General features: G+C 35.5%; 1 protein-coding gene across 1 annotated transcript in view; it reads right to left on the reverse strand.

The window, feature by feature from the left end:
* Nucleotides 1-16,602, reverse strand: part of SLC9A3 (solute carrier family 9 member A3) — a 51,021-nt gene that overhangs the window by 19,207 nt on the left and 15,212 nt on the right. The window contains exons 2-5 of the mRNA XM_051611751.1: nucleotides 7,954-8,256; nucleotides 4,129-4,289; nucleotides 1,733-1,811; nucleotides 778-955 (exon numbers count right to left, since the gene is read on the reverse strand). Coding sequence (XP_051467711.1) covers nucleotides 778-955; nucleotides 1,733-1,811; nucleotides 4,129-4,289; nucleotides 7,954-8,256 — 721 coding nt within the window. The remainder of the gene's footprint in view (nucleotides 1-777; nucleotides 956-1,732; nucleotides 1,812-4,128; nucleotides 4,290-7,953; nucleotides 8,257-16,602) is intronic.

Genomic DNA, 16,602 nt, shown 5'->3' on the forward strand with positions numbered 1-16,602 from the left:
AAAAAGCCATCATTAATTCCGAAGAAAAAATGCATCCAGGAGCCCTCATGGAGTTTAATCTAGGTTAAAAGCATATCTCAACCATTCATCCTGTGGTGATCACGAGAGGTCTGAAGACAGCATTTCATTAGATTGTAATAAACCTTAATTCTCCTCATATTATCATATCACTTTACATGCAAAATTTTGTATCTTGTTTACCTTAGACATATCTTAAACTAATGATCTATCTTCAGTAAGAATTTCATATCATGAATATAATCAATGTAGCATCTACAAACATGAGAAGGAAAACTGAAAAGAAAGATATGCCAGGAATCAATGGAAACTAAATGAAGACAGACCACAGAGGTACTCAAGCCAAAACAGGCATGATTTAAGCAAACCTTAATAGGCCAGTGTAGACAGTGAGAGCAGCAAATAAGGGTCATTCACATAATGCCTTAGAAAATACTGGGTTTATTACAAATTATAAGGAAAGATGTAAATACAAATGGACAACTGTTATTTATTAATCACAAAATGGAAAGAGTAAAGTCTATTTTGCAAAGGAAGTTCTCATGTTATACAGCAGATACTGGAAAACTTGAATTCCTTCACAAGGCTTGGTGACAGTATTTGGAAACTACTGCAGTGTGAAGATAGCAATATTCAGCATAAGCTTCATGAATGTCAAATTCCATAGCTGTCCTATGTACTTTAGGTCTTTATTTCCATGATTTTTAAAAAACACATTCCCTTCTCAGGCCCTTCATAGACAATAATAAAGAGACTTACGCAAGGATAGGAGAAAGAGAGAGCATCTCGGCTGTGAGGTAGGACAGATAGGAGATGATAAACACAAATCCAGGTTCAATGATTCTCACGTGCTTGGTGAAACGACTGACCAATGAGAGCAGGAAGGCAAAGAAAATGCCAACCAGTGTCCCACCCAGGCTAACCACAAAGAATGACACTGAAAAACAAAACCAAACAGAGCTTTAACAGTAGAAATAGAACGGTTTGGACTAGCTCTCTTCTATTGTATGATGAGCAAAACAGAGAAAATTTTGGAGGATATGTAAAAAATTATTTCTAAAATGGAACAACATAATTACTTTTGAGCACTTGGTACATGTATGCAGCATTCTGTAGGACAATCAAGTTTACTTTCTGTTAAGCTTCATAATTTTTGGCTTATTCAAAACTCTCTACATTCCTTTGAACATTTTTTTCCCATGTTCTATAAACAAATGTTTTTCCAAAAGCATATTATAGAATATGTCAAAGTCACTGTTAAAACATTGATTGATAAGATAATGTATCATGTCATGATTGGAATGGGAAATGACGATCAAATTTTTAGGTAAATAACATTTATTTACAGTAACTGGCAGACTTTACTTGATGGCAAACAGTAATAAGGAGTGAGAATGCCCATATGCAGCATCCTGGAATGTAGAGAGAGCACAGCCTAAAACTGTTATAAAACACAAAGAAAATATGTATAGCTGTCAATTTTAGTGCTCTTAACAACTGAACTCCACATCTGTTGAGAGTCCTCAGAAGAAAACAAATCTAATTAAGTTCCCCAGGTATTCAACAATATTCACTTATTTAAGTGCACAACAATAATAATAACAACAATAATAATTAATAATAATGATGATAAAGATAATGATAATAATAATACTTTGATAAAAAAATCTACCTAAGTACATCAATTATATGATACAGAATTAAATTTACACACCTATGCCTTTGACACATTCAATCCCCGTCACATTCTCTTGACCTATTTTAACAAAAGATTCAAACACATTGTACAGCACCTGAAAAGAAAAGTAGACTAATTTAATATTAGCTTCTGAATTAAGCCTATTGAAACAATCTCATTTTGGGCTCCAACATTATGGATTCTGAAATTATGTATGATCGAGGAAAATTATGTGTGGAGGGAGTAGATTTTGAAGATTTTTTTATTTTTCAAAGTGGAAAAAATGCAGCAGAGCAAGAAGTAATTTAAAAAGAGAACAAAATCATCTTTCCATTTCTTATTTCAATATAATTTCTATCTATAAGAAGTATTGTTACATCTAGATGTATTTTCTAAAGCACTTCTCTCTCTAAAATCCAGGTGCCTGACAGATTTATTTAATCACCCACATAAGATAAATAAGACACTTACTTGTACTAAAACTTTTAAAATAATTAAATAACAGTGATAGTGCTGAAAGTAAAGAACTCATCCTACCCGCACTCCTGCCTAAGGAGGGTAGTATGAGCATCATTCTTTACACATGCCTGTCTAATGTATTCTGAATTCCTCCAGTGATGGAGAACTTTACTATGGCTTTTTCAGCTTTCCTTGTAGCTAAACTGGTTAATTTTTATTATTTATGTCCAAGTCATGTCATACATGTTACTTTGTTCTGTAACAGTAGTCTTTTACATATTTAGGTTTAAAGAATCGTAGGATCATAGAATGATTTGGGTTGGAAGGGACAGTAAATATCATCTAGATGCAATCCCCAGCACAGGCAGGGACACCTCACAGGAGATAAGGTTGCTCAGAGCCCCATCCAACTTGCCTTTGAATACTTCCAGAGGTGGAACTTCCACAATTTCTCTGGGCAACCTGTTCCAGTGTCTCACCACTCTCACACTAAAGAATTTTTACCTAATGTCTAATCTAAATCTCCCCTCCTTCAGTTTTAATCCATCACCCCTTGTCCTCTCACTACAAGCGTTTGTAAAAAGTCCCTCCCCAGCTTTCCTGTAGGGCCCCTTCAGATACTGGAAGGCCACTATGAGGTCTCAACAGAGCCTTCTCTTCTCCAGACTGAATGCTACATCATCCATTTTCTTCTGTTCTTCAGTCTTTCCTTTTTCAAGGTAAGAACTCTAATTGTTTCAAACTTTTTCATAGGTTGTGCATTCTTTTCTGGATTTTCTTCAACAATCAAACTGTCTTTCATTTGTAGAATCAGGTTTTGTATTAATTTCACAATAACAAAAACACCTTTCCTTCTGAAAGCCATTGATGTTGGTACTTGAGTTCATCAAGGGTTTTTATTTTAATATCTGTATCTGTTAATACCCCAAAAGTAATAATGAGACTGATATCTTAAGACAATTAGGTTTCTTTGAAGGACCCAAATAACATTTTCAAAGTCATGTGAATAGTTAGGCTGCTGCTGGTGACCTTGCAGTTCCTTGGTGCTTTAGTTGCAAAAAATTAAGTTACTGAGCCTGGTAGACCTCTCTTACCTTCCTTTGGAGCTAAACAGAAGCAAGAATAGGAGAGTATCCAAGCCAGCTGCATAGCACCTTTTTGCCATAGGACTTCCTGGTCCCTGTCACTAGCACTGTATGAGAAAACTATTTATTCTTTTACTCAGAGGAAAAAACAATGTGTGAAAACATGTTTCAATCAAAAAAAAAACATCAGTAGAAAATTGGGGTTGTTTTAAGTCTATTAAGTTTTACTTTTCTATCTAAATGAGAAAAAAACCAAACAAACAACAACAAACAAAACCACTCAACAAACCAAACCAAAAAGAAAAATCCAGAATTTAACATTATCGAAAAACCCAAACAAAAGCAGAAATATTTTATAGGTTTTTTTCCCAAATTGGCTCTTTGTTATGTATCTGTTTGACAAAGATTGAAGTAAAAGAGGAGGAACAGGCATAAGCAATTTGGGAAATAATTTCTCTCTCTCACTGATGTATGCATCTAAATTATGGGCTTAACAGAAGTATGCAGAAAAGATATATGCATTAAAAAATCACAGCAAAGAAAGGCTTAAAATCACTGGAACTGATTTTAGTAAGTCATGATAGCCCTACTTGAACACCAAAGATAAATACAACATCCACACCTGAAACTTAGTTTTAAATGGTTTTATGCTCATCCAGCCTAGGACTGTGTATTTTCTGTGTACTTATGGGCTCCAAATAACTATGGAGCTCAAATATATATTTAATCTTTGCAATACAGTGTTGCAAGCAAGACAGAACATAGTGAACTATGCTACACTAGCCCGTGAGTTGATGTAGATGATATGCTATTTCATTTAAGAGAAAAATAAACTTCAGAAAAAAATGTTTAGAGTTTGGGTGACGTTGGGATATATAAATTACTTACCACAGTTACAGCATCATTCAGAAGTGATTCTCCAAAAACAATGATGAACAGAACTTCATTGACATGGACTTCTTCAAACACTGCAAGAACCGCTACAGGATCCACAGCAGCAATTAAGCTGCCAAACAGGAGGAAGTCCAGCAGTCCAATGTTTAGGTGGCCTTCAGAAACAAAGAAAACAAAGTATAAGCAGACTCAACTCTGTATTATCTATAGTAGTGACAGACCGTGATATTACAGATCATGCAAAATCATTGAAAATAGGGGTCCTAAGGGCATCAACTGGAAAGCACGGCACAGAAATACTCAACAAGTTTTGTGTTGTGCCATATTGTGTCCTACAAGGCTTGTTGGATCCAAGATTGATTCTGGGATCAACACAGACTTGTTCTTGAGACAAGGCATTTCAGAGATGTATTTCAAGATCTAACCTGGTTTTGTATTTGTATGTGGTATGGTTTATCAAACTTCAGTAAATAATCTCAAGATAACTGAGAACTGATGGTTCACTCCTAAAGTGAATGTTCCAAAAGAATTCATGCCACAGGCCAGATTTGACTCTTGGTTGCTACACTGGGGTTTAATTGCACTTAGAGCAGTTAAAGACCACTTGTGGCCTCCTTGTTAAAGTAGACATTCATTGATAGGTGCAGTTAAGACACTTGCTCCCAAATTATGAATCATGAGGCCACAATTAAATTGTTCACAAGCAGATTGTAAAAACAAATGAAGGACTAAAACATAACTCAACATGTTTGTATTGTATCCTTTTGGGAACTTTGGCAAAGATTTCAAAATTTTGGAACTAAAAAACTCTGATAACTAAGGAATCAATTTTTTTTTTCCTCCTCTTTTAGTTATTAAGGTTATTCTTTTCAGTTATCAAACAGACTGAGACAAGCATCACTGTGGTTTTAAAAATAACACAAAGGGAGAGCCACAAAGATCAGTTTGTTTATCTCTCAAAATTTACTCTTCTTATGCAATAAAGAGTAGTATTCCAGTCATTTTTTCTGGAGAACAGATTTTCAAAAGGGTAGAGAACAGGCAAATTCCCTTTGTGTTCATTACTGGATGGAGGAGGAAGCAAGGTTCATTAAAGGGTAATGAAGCCGAAAATGTTATGAGGAAGAGCAAAGAAGGAATAGGTTGAGTTCATTCATTAGAACACAGTGCAGAGGCCCATGCCCAAAATTAATATAGAGTTGTATTAAGCATGATTTCTTCAGGTGAGGGAGAAACCCATCTGATTAAATTATCTGGAAGCATGAGGCAGACGATGACAGTTGGTAGCTGTAGTCAAAGGAAAAATATTGCCTGTAAGGTACTACCACAACACTTCTTTAGCAAGAACTCTTATGACTCAATTTTTCAAATCAATAATGTTTGGTGCTTGGAAGGGAATTCAAACAAAAATTAGATTCCAAGTATTTTTAATACAAAATGGCATGGGCATATTTACTTAAGAGAAGGACACTTACATAGACATCCAGAGACAGGAGTAGACAACAGTGTTGTTCTTAAAAAAAAAAAAAAATTAAATAGTCCATCTCACTCTTGGACATATTTGGCTGTGAATGAGGACTGAATCTATCCATTTTAGTGTGACAGAGGGGTTGAAGCAGTGAGCTGAAGTCTGCCAAACATTCTAAGAATAGCCTTGAACCTGCATCTAAGCAATAGTTCCTTAAAATGTTCCTTCTCTGGCACCCTTAAGGAAGGAACAAGTCCAGTGACAGCAGCTATAAGATGTCAGGGTACAGTAGAATGTAAGCTTTTAACATAAATTGGCTCACTGAGATTGCTTATCTTTTTTATATGTTACCAATTATAATAATTGGTACATTCTTCAAAAACTTGCAAAGCTAGTGAGAAATTATTTATGAAATGTTTAGTACATATCTGTAATTCCTACAAAGCAGTGTTAAGTGGCATGGGGTTTCTAAATCAGGCTTTTATTTAGACAAAGAGTTCTGCCACTGAAAATTATGCATAATGTGGCCATCAAATCCAACTTTCACAGTTGGTTGAGAATTGTTTACAAATTGGGAGGATAGCAAGAGATAAATGAATTTTTCACTTAAACGTTTTGGGAAAACACTTGACTTTTCCATTTCATGTCATAGAGAGGTCAGTGCTTTTCTTTTAAGGATTTTTATGAACATATTTTAAAAAGTAATCATAATTAACTGTATTCTCTAGGCCAGGATATTAATAAAATACATTTGGTCAATTAAAAAAAAAATCTAAGCAGCCTGGATATTTAAAGAAAGAAATCCTTGCTCAGTCCATTCTAATAGCAATATACTTTTGACATCTTTTTTGTTCTTGAAAACCTGTCTTTAACTATAAATGTGAAATTGTGGATGCAATATATTGTTCCTACAGACTGAAAGCACATAAAACATACCTTCTTATAAAAGTCAGTAAAGTTTACATCTGAGCTCTCACGTTTGTATTGTCTAAAGGAAAATAGTTACTTACAAAATGCGACTTATAGTAAGGGAAATACCTAAACATAAGGTAAATCTAGCATAATCATCTATATTACAAACATCTGCAGTTAGGTAAGATGAGTCTCATTTGAGCAAGTTTGTGGTCTACTTTTTCCAGACTGGGATTTTCAAATAAGCACAACACTGCTTTCCCTTAAAATGGATGGAACAGATATCCCAGTGTTAGGCTAGTTTCAAAGAACCCAGTCCCAAGTTCTGCTACTTCCCTGTGCAGGACAATGAGATCAGTTTTTGAGGCTCTACCATGTTCTGTAATAATCAACAATAAGCAGTTTAATTCTTCCTCATGAAAATGTCTACAACTTCTAACATTTGAGTCCCTCTTTTTATCATGACTGAAAAGGAATTCTGTAAATTGCTCTGATTCCATTTTGTGTCACTGCGGTTAGAGTACAGCCCCATGGCTAGCTGTTGAGCCTTTTGTACAACTCAACATGTTCCTTGTGGGCTTGGAGCTGCTCACTCAACAATCTCAGCACTGGTCACCAAGAGATGGGCAGAGTCCACAGGTACAATAGACCATTGTATCTGTACAATTCTCAACAGCACTCATACGTGCCCTGTAAATACTTCCTAGAGTTCACCATCATAAGAGCATTTTGACCTAGAAGGACTCTTGAGCTTCTTCAATACAGGCGCTAAAAAGTGCACGTAGGATGACTGTTTCAAAACACATGCAATCTACATACAATGTGGGTTAATGGTCTTCAAGTGGCAGCAAATAGTTTATGGGCATGCCACACCTACTGAGATTAAGAATTGCTGTTCTGTGCCTCTTCTAAGAGCCCCATGCCCTTATATTGTAGTATGACTAAAACAAAGTGCATCTTACATGTGCAACTTGGCTCTGTAAGCCTTACCATTTCCAGCCTCAGAAAACAATATAGAGATGTATCATGCACACATACCCACTCAACAATAATTGCTTAATATTGAACCTGACTGAAGGAAGACAGTTCCATTTCTCGGTACTTCAAAGACTTCTATCACAGCAGAAAGAAACAAACCCTTCAGAGTAGGTTTTTTTTGTCCAAACGTCCATTAGCAGGATGAAACCTGAGCTTTATCTTGAGAGTGTACACGCACATTTAGAGCAGGGAAATATGAGATACATAGGTTCAAGTTCCTTTTGTACTCACTTCAGAGAAGATTTCTTAGATCATTCTTAAATTTGACAATAAATATTACAAATTTCTCCCATTAAAATCAGATTTTCTAGCTGAAAAGAGATGATAAATTGAAAAGTACCACCATCTAACAGCTGGCATACCATTGCATTCACAATTTTGCCTTCAAAGATCCAACTTACCCATTATTCCTGTCTGATAGACACCATAGAGAGATAAACCGGTTGTGGCAGCATTCCAGACTGTGCCAATGACAGCATACAAAAGAATGGAACCAAGATTTCCAAAGAACAATCTATTTGGCATGAAATATCCAGCATCCAATACAATGGGTGGTAGCAGATAGAAGAAAAATATGATTGGTGTAAGAGTGAAGGAGGCAATATGATCTGCTGCCCATACAATGCCACCAAGGAAAAGACCAAGAACAATCAGTAGAGCGCTCTCTGGAACCACCCGAGTGACTTTGTGGGACAAGTGGAAAACTGCAAGGAAAGAGAAAAACATAGTCAGAATTGGAATTGAGAAACAATTGGAGCAACAGCTTCTAGTTGGAAAATTAATCTTCACACCAACTTCCTGCTTTCATTGCTATTACACCCAAAAGCATGCATGGAATGCACAGGATACAGAGAGTATCAGAACACAGCCACTTATAAAATCACATTTAAAATTACTATGTCAAAACTGCTAATAAACATGAACAACATGTGATACCTATTATAGCAAAAACATGTAATGGTGTGGTTACACTATTAAACTAGCTAATAATATGAGAGATATTTAGAGTGCTGTGAGTGAATTTAAAGAGAGAAAGATGGCAAGGCCAAGACACCAAAAAAATAGACTGTTCAAGATGACAGAAACACAAGTAAAACTGGAAATATATTTATAGTGTGTTTGTTAGGTATCAGATACAAAGGAAAATGATGTTTCTAAGTATTTGTAGACAAGATCTGAAAAAAAAAGCTACTTAGAACATAGCTTCAGAGTGGGACAGTGGGACTAAAACAACAGCAATCACACATGAAAGCAAACTACATTCAGTGAAGCTGGCTAAACCATGCCATTTTTCTATTTCATCCATGTCAATAGGTGAATAACACTTCACAGAAACAAATATTGTAGGCTTTCCCAGTTACTTTCCTCTCTTCATAATAAAAACTCTTGAGTTTGTATTAAAAAGAAAAAAAAAATTAAATAAAGAAAATCAAGCTAGCTACAATTCCATGTGTATAAATTGTAGCATTTAACTTCTCAAAAGTCTTTCCTGCTGGTCATTTGCTATTCTTTGACTTTCCAGTCACAGAGTACGGATTATCTCCATGAAAATGAATGTTGCTGAGCTAGTCTTACCAACCCAAGTCTGTTTTTCCTACTCTCACGTTTGCAGAGAAGGCATGACTATATACATTAAAGTTAAAAATTTAAAATTAATCTGTGATGACTTCTCAGAAGTAAACATTTGGAAAAAAAAAAAACAAAAAACTATGTCCAGCTAAAAGTAGATATTCTGTAGAATTCTCACCTTTACAACCAACATCAGTTTCTCTCAGTGAGTGCTGGGAAGTGTCCTCCTAGAAGTTACATGTTCCCAATGAATCAGCTACATCGTATCTGTATTACCCTGACTCCAATTGACTGATTATCTACAGCAGATTTTAATACTATCAGCAAAAAACTGTTAGTTTAGGAATGCAGTCTGTGAGCATGCTTCAAGCTATTGCATTGAAACGGGGCTTTAGAGAATTTTCTTCTCTTTTTTGCATTTGGCCCAAGCAAAATTTGACAGTAGACTATATTTTGTTTTTAAGGCAACTGCCTAGCTAACTCTGCAGGCAGATAGTACACAATATGATTAGCAGAACCCTAGTGTTTATAAACATAGAAATATGTAAAAATACCACATCTGAAGAAAATCAATGAAATAGCTTTAGACTAAGATGTAATTGGAATTTAGTTCAATGTTTTAGTTCATATTTGCATTTACAGTGACTGATATATTTTTCTCACTATATGCATAAAATATATTAAATCAAGATTGTGCATTATTAGTAGTTATTACATTTATAGAAACTGATAGAGTGATTCCAAATTAACTTCTTACTGTCTTTTTTAACAGCTCATTACCCTGAAGCTATATCTCTAATATATTCTGAGTGTGTTACTGTCCTGGTTTGAGCCAGGAGAAAGCCAATTTTCTTTTTAGTGATTTTTTTTCCTTCGATGAGCTTTCTGTTGACTAGTAGCAGAGTGTTCCAGTTAGGAATGATAACAAATGGTAGAATGTTTTTCTAACTGCTGGGTCTTCAAGGTCGCACCTTCACTCTGCCGGCTCAGACACTATGGGGAGATCTATGACCGCTCCGTAGGAGGCTGAATTAGACAGCAAAACTGGCCAGAGATATTCCATTCCATATATCTACGTAAGCTCAGAGGAAGGTCAGAGATTAAAGAAAACAACTTCCTTCCTGCTTTTTCTCCCCTTCTCTTCTGTCCATGCCCAGCGTCCAGGGAGGACTCCGTCCATCCATCACTGTCGACCCCCAGGCTCAAGGTCTCCTGACCCCCATCACTCTCTGCTTTCTCTGGCAGCAGCTCTGGGATTTTTCAGGACTGTTTGCAGCTCAGGGGAGTGTTGTGGGAGTTGCTGGGGATGGGGGGAGGCAAGAGGCTTTTGCACATATCTGAACATATTTGTATGTAATTGTATATATTTTCTTTTATCATTAGTGTTTAATTTAAGCTGTGCAGTTTAGTTTTCAACCCAGAGAAGTTTCTCTCTCTCCCTCCCTACCTGGGTGGGAGGAGGAGGGGATCAAGAGCATTGTTGTTGAACCTGAGTCAAACAGTGACAGTTATAAATTGATATGACAGTACATGCATTTCACGAAGTTTTCCTCAACTTCCTTCAGAAAGAACCAGAAATAGTCCCACAAAATTAATAGTGGCCCCATGACAAAACAGAAGAATTGGAATCTTTCATCATGTCTAAATGTCTAGCATGACTAGGTATTTCACCTGACTGATGAGTATAATACAATCCAGCAATAATGGACAAAAGAGTTTAGTTTGATTCTGTTGTACAAGAAATTACAAATATTGGAAAGGATAACATGCAGTTCTGCTCAGATAAACTACTCTCTGAGCAACCCAGAGATTGAATTAAGTCTATTTTTACTGTTAATAATGAAAAGTGCATGAATATATTTTTATAAAGAGAGGAAAAGGGCAAAGAATGAAAGGGAAAAAAACCAAACCACCACCAACAAAAAGAACAACAAAAACAAACAAACAAAAAATCCCACCAAAAAATCCAAAACAAACAAACAAATAAACACCAAAAAACTTGCAGAGGGCAATCTTGTGAGCTACAAATTTTAACATTTATACTAATTTTAACATTTATAACTTAGAATTTATCTACATAAGTCTAGGCACTGTATTAGTGAAAAAGTTAAACAAATACTTTCCATCCAGTATATGCTAAATCTGCTTTGAAAGTGACTTGGACTGGCTAGTGGATAAACTGTGTTTAAATTCAAGCTGAGCATCACTGAGATAGAAGCTTTCTACAAAGTTTAGAATGTATTATGTAGTATAAACTTCCTGTGAATTTTTTTTCTGGCACTTCCTTTGAGATGCAAGAAAACAGACCATGACATTTAATGTATCTGATGAGAAAGACAAAATAAATTAGCTATCTGTTATTTGATGGCTGGAGCCGGTTTCATTTGTCTCAAAGAAAAAATATACTTTAGTAAGTATATTTTTCTTTTTAAAAACACAGTAACTTAGATTAAATACTTCAGTGGAATTTACAGAATTCAGTGAAATAAGATTAAATACTTCAGTGGAATTTACAAAATTCAGTGAAATAATTGTATCTCCAATGCAGTGTATAATCAGGTTCCTGCAATGGCAAAACATAGAAGCTACTTAAGAGAAGGCTTGAATAAATTCGATAAAATAATATTTTCCCCAAAGGGAAAACTTTCTTCCAAACTCTTCCACCATTTGGACTCTGACAGGCAAGTTTCTTATCTACCTGTTCCTGTTTTCCTTAGCATTATAAAGGGGAAATCCTATTTCAGAATTGTTTAGCTCTACCCTTTCTGCAGGGTTTTTTTCAGAGGTGTTTTATGCAGATATATGCTATTATTTATAATAAAATAATAAATCTGAAATGTATTCCAATGGAAAAATCTGATTTACCTTGCCTGTATGATAGCTGGAGTTATAATCAAATACCAGTTTGTGAACTAAATAGATGAGGTGCAGCTGGGCAGCAACACAGTCCAAAAGCCTCTGGGAAGTCCCAGTCTATTCCTATCATGTTGGTCTACCTAACTAGGTGATGGCCACATTATCTAAAATATAATGTGGCGCATACTTTTTCAACAAGTGATCATTTTGCTTCCACCAACCCTAAAAGCATGCATACCTGACCACTTTCTCACTCCATATCTCCATGCACTAGTTGCAACCAGTTAGTGGATCACAGGTCAGACCTACAAGCTGCATCTGCTGTACCAAGAAAGAAACAACAGTGAAATGCATGCTATGGCCTGAGCAAGCCCCTGGGCAGAGACTGCAGCACTTATGGTGTTGAAACTGTCTTTAGATGATGGGGCAAAGAGAGCCGTGTATTTTCTCTCCTTGTTTTCCCCAATTTTTTTTGGTGCATATTCCTTTTTAAATTGTTTTAAATTCTTAGATTTTTAAATTTTTCTTGTTAAGCTGTGAATGTATGCAACACAGATACCCCGACCTTCTCAACCACTGAAAAGAAGCTGAGCAATCACTGTTTTAAAATTACTTCTAACTCCTGGTTTACTAACAGTCTCATGTAATCCCTGATTGGCTGCCTAGAGTGTTTGCTGTAGTTGTCTCATAATACTGAGAGCAATGTATGTCAGTTTCATTCTACATACCACCTAGTGCAGACTAATAGTAAATATATTGTAAACAACAGATGTTACAAACTTCCTAGGATAATTTTTTTTTTTTTTTTTTTTTTAAGGAAGGGTAGCTCTCTTTCTTTCTTCAGTCACCTTTTCTTCAGTTTGATGGGCAACTTTTTACTTCTACAGCTTTTATCTCAAGAGGTTTTGCCACTTGTCCTTAAGTATTTGTTGCTAGTTGCCATCTGATTCATGTATTTGTTCAAGAGCATGTTCTTCTGATAAGTCCACTTTCTACTTACTCCATTCTTCTACTAAAAGATCGGTTTTGATGCAGTTTACTGTGTAATTAAGTTTCTGGTATTTATATTTCTGGGTTTTTTTGTTATTGCTCCCTTCTTAACAGTCCGGGCCACTTACTAGTGGCCCAGTTACTTTCTGCACTTGCTATACTTGTTTACTTTTTCCTAACATGTCTTTAATTTTCTACTCTGTTGTAACTCCTTCTATTTTCACATGATGTGCCAGTTTTGTATCCTTGTGCATTGACCTCAGTTGTACTGAATGTCTCTCTTTAAGATTTCTTTCTTGACTTGACTATATAAGTTCTCGACCCTTGCTACCTTACCAAGCACAGATTTTTTTGCCTGCATAGCCCTAGGCATACCTTCCAAATAATTATATTGGCTTATGTAGTCTACACAGAGGATCTAGGAATGTTAATTATGATGGTAAGAACTAGAACTATTTGGCTGCGTAGCCAGGCCCTCCATTTAGTAGCCCTCATTTCAGAAGATTTTTGCTCCAGCTAAGTCTATATGAAGGAACACCAGCAGCTCTCATTGCATAGTTAGAGAATTCATTCTGATTTCTGGCCTGAACTTGTTCATAGCTATTTTATATCCCTTCAACTTTGTGACAGCAATATCAATTTTCTTTAATAGTTCTTTTTCCCTGATATTAAATCCTTCATTTCCTGTTATATAAGCACAGAAAGAAACGTTCTCTTTTTGTTGCTTGTCTCTGGTTTGTTAAACTAAACCACTTATTTTCTTTCTTCACTTAAGCTCTCTCTTAGAATGACAGAATCACAGAATAATCATGGTTGGAAAGGATCTTTGAGATCAACAAGTCAAACAAACAATCTAAGACCAACCAACCCACCAAAAAACAACCAACCAAATAAACAAAGACCACAAAAAGAACTCCACAAAACCACACCCCAAGAAACCCCACAACACACAACCTATAATCTCGGCCACTAGAGCATGCCCTGAAGTTCCTTATCTACATATTTTTTTAATACATCCAAGGATGGTGACTCAACCATCTCCCTGGGCAAGCTGTTCCAGTGCCTGACCACTCTTTCAGTAAAGAAACTCTCCTCATATCCAATTTAAACCTCCCTGGCACAGCTTCAGACCATTTCCTCTGGTCCTGTCATTATTCACCTGGGAGAAGAGTCCATCACCCACCTCTCTACAACCTCCTTTCAGGTAATTGTAGAGGGTAATGAAGTCTCTTCTCAGCCTTCTCTTCTCCAAACTAAACTGTCTGTCTCAATTTGAGTTCACTTTTGCCAACTCAGAGTTATCAGAAATATAGAATGCATTCTGCATGAGTCACAGTAAAAGTAGGTCCAACAACATTACTAATTTCTACATAGTTTGGCTACATCCTGAATTTCTTATCACTTTGGTGACTCACATTCATCCGGTATTCACTTCATGCAGATGTGTACCTTTTTTCTCCTTATTCACAACCTCACGTAGAATCTTAGTCCCTGAGTGAAATTGCCCTTCACATATTGTATTTCATCCCTTCACCTAGTCCTTCAATACTATGTTTTCTCTAGTACAATAGCCAGATCTAAATGAACATAGGTAATGCCTAGGGAAATGTGTCATCAGAAACCTTAGTAGAATACCTCAGCTCTTTGGGCTGTGGTAATTAAAAAAAAAAAACTAAACAAAACCAAAACCCAAAAAACCCCAACAAACAAACAAAAACCTACCCAAAAAAAACCCCAAACCCAGCATAATACCAGTTCAAAAACTAAACTATAGTGACCTCCACAAATAGCCTTTTTATAGTTTCATACTTTATTCTTGTCATTTCCTTACCTACCTATTCTACCCTTTGTCTTGTTCAGAGATTAATTTAAACCTAAATCAGAGAAACAGGAATATCTTCCATTGTATTCTAAGAGTGGGTCGACTGAAGCAAAGATTCATAGCATTAGGGAGCCACTTTTCTAGTCTGTCCAGGAAGTGTTGAGCAGACTCAACATGGCTGTAGCTGATTATTACTTGTATTTACCTTTCGAATCTTTATCAACGAAGTGCACTCAGGTTGTTGTTTTTTTTCTGGTAAGGAGACTGATAGCTTATTTTATAGTCCTTTAGATTCTGTCCTGTGGACCTCGCAACAACTGTATTCTGCAAGTCTTTTTAATTGATTTTGCCATTTTGAACTGCTTATATACAAGTGGCATTAAACCCTTAAAGAAAAAGCTTTTTAATAATTTCTTCTAAACCATATTACTTAGACAAATCCTAAATTATTTTATTAATCAGTACTTTATGCTTTTATCAAATCTAGCAAAAAATGAAAGCTTTATTGAAAAAACTTCAGAGATATTTCATATCTCGGGCATTTCATATCTGAAGAAACTCAGAGAGATAACATACATGTTCTCTATAACAAGCATTATAAGCCCTTCTCAGTATAGGCCCTTAAATACTCTCTTAAAATATACTACATGGACACAACTATTAATGCCATTCATACTTAATCTTGGACATATTTTTCCTAAGCAAGGCACACATTCCTTCATATTTAACTTATTTAGATGAACTGGTTTGAGTTTGGTTTTATCCAGCTCAAGAAAGCTTTCTTTATTTGTCACATATGTAATGATCAACATTTACAAAGTGTACAGCATTGTAATGAGCTCATTAAACAGGAGAATTTAGGTCACTGTTCTTTGTAGGTGTACAATTAACAAAATATGTTAGCAATTAAAAGTGCAACCAACATACAGGTCAAAGCTTCCAATTGATAGGTCATAACATAACAAGATAGCCTGAAGTCAAATTCAAAGAAGAGTGTGAGTAAGCAACTATTAGCTCTATAAGCACATAGAACATAATGAAGTTTAAACACTAAGGTACAGTTTATCATAATTGTGCCAAACAGTTCTTTTTTGAAGGAGCAGTCCCACTGCAGTGCAAGTGTGGTAGAATTTGGCCCTTATGGAACTGAACAGCACTGAAAGAAAATGGAACACTGTCAAATGGAACAATTATATTTCAAAATGAGAGCAAAGTACGCATTAGAAACACCTTGAAGCATACTACAGAATATAAAACAGGATAGCAAAAGTATCATAGATCTGCTTCACTTCTTATGCAAAGGTATTAGAATTAAGTCTGAAAGACAATCTTCCTGCTCAAGTTAATATTCCTCACCTCAATTAAGGGTTACTATGAGTTTTCATTCAGTCAGTACATTATATTCCATACTGAATATAAATATAAAATAGCACAGATGAATGGTATTACATACTAGATTTACTCTGTATATAAAAGAATAAAAATAATACGTTTCTGTCATAACCTCTTCCAATTATGTGTTAAAGGGTCAGCAATAACTGCAGTATAATTTGCGGAAATTGTTTGATCATTAAGGTAGTTTTGACTAAAATGATTGCCTGAGGTCAAAAGATTTGTCTCATTTTACAGTATAAATGAAAAAAGCATAGATAGATAGAATTTATTTTCTACTAATGGTATCCATTTAAAATTATTTTCAAAAATCCACTGAAATTTATTGACAGATGGTGAAAGAATTTTTATTTTATTTTTGAAATACCAAACTATTTTCCATTAACATGGGGAGAACTGAGTTAAATAAAGAAATACTGAG

The sequence above is a fragment of the Apus apus genome, chromosome 2 (assembly GCF_020740795.1).
Source record: "Apus apus isolate bApuApu2 chromosome 2, bApuApu2.pri.cur, whole genome shotgun sequence".
NCBI lineage: Eukaryota > Metazoa > Chordata > Aves > Apodiformes > Apodidae > Apus > Apus apus.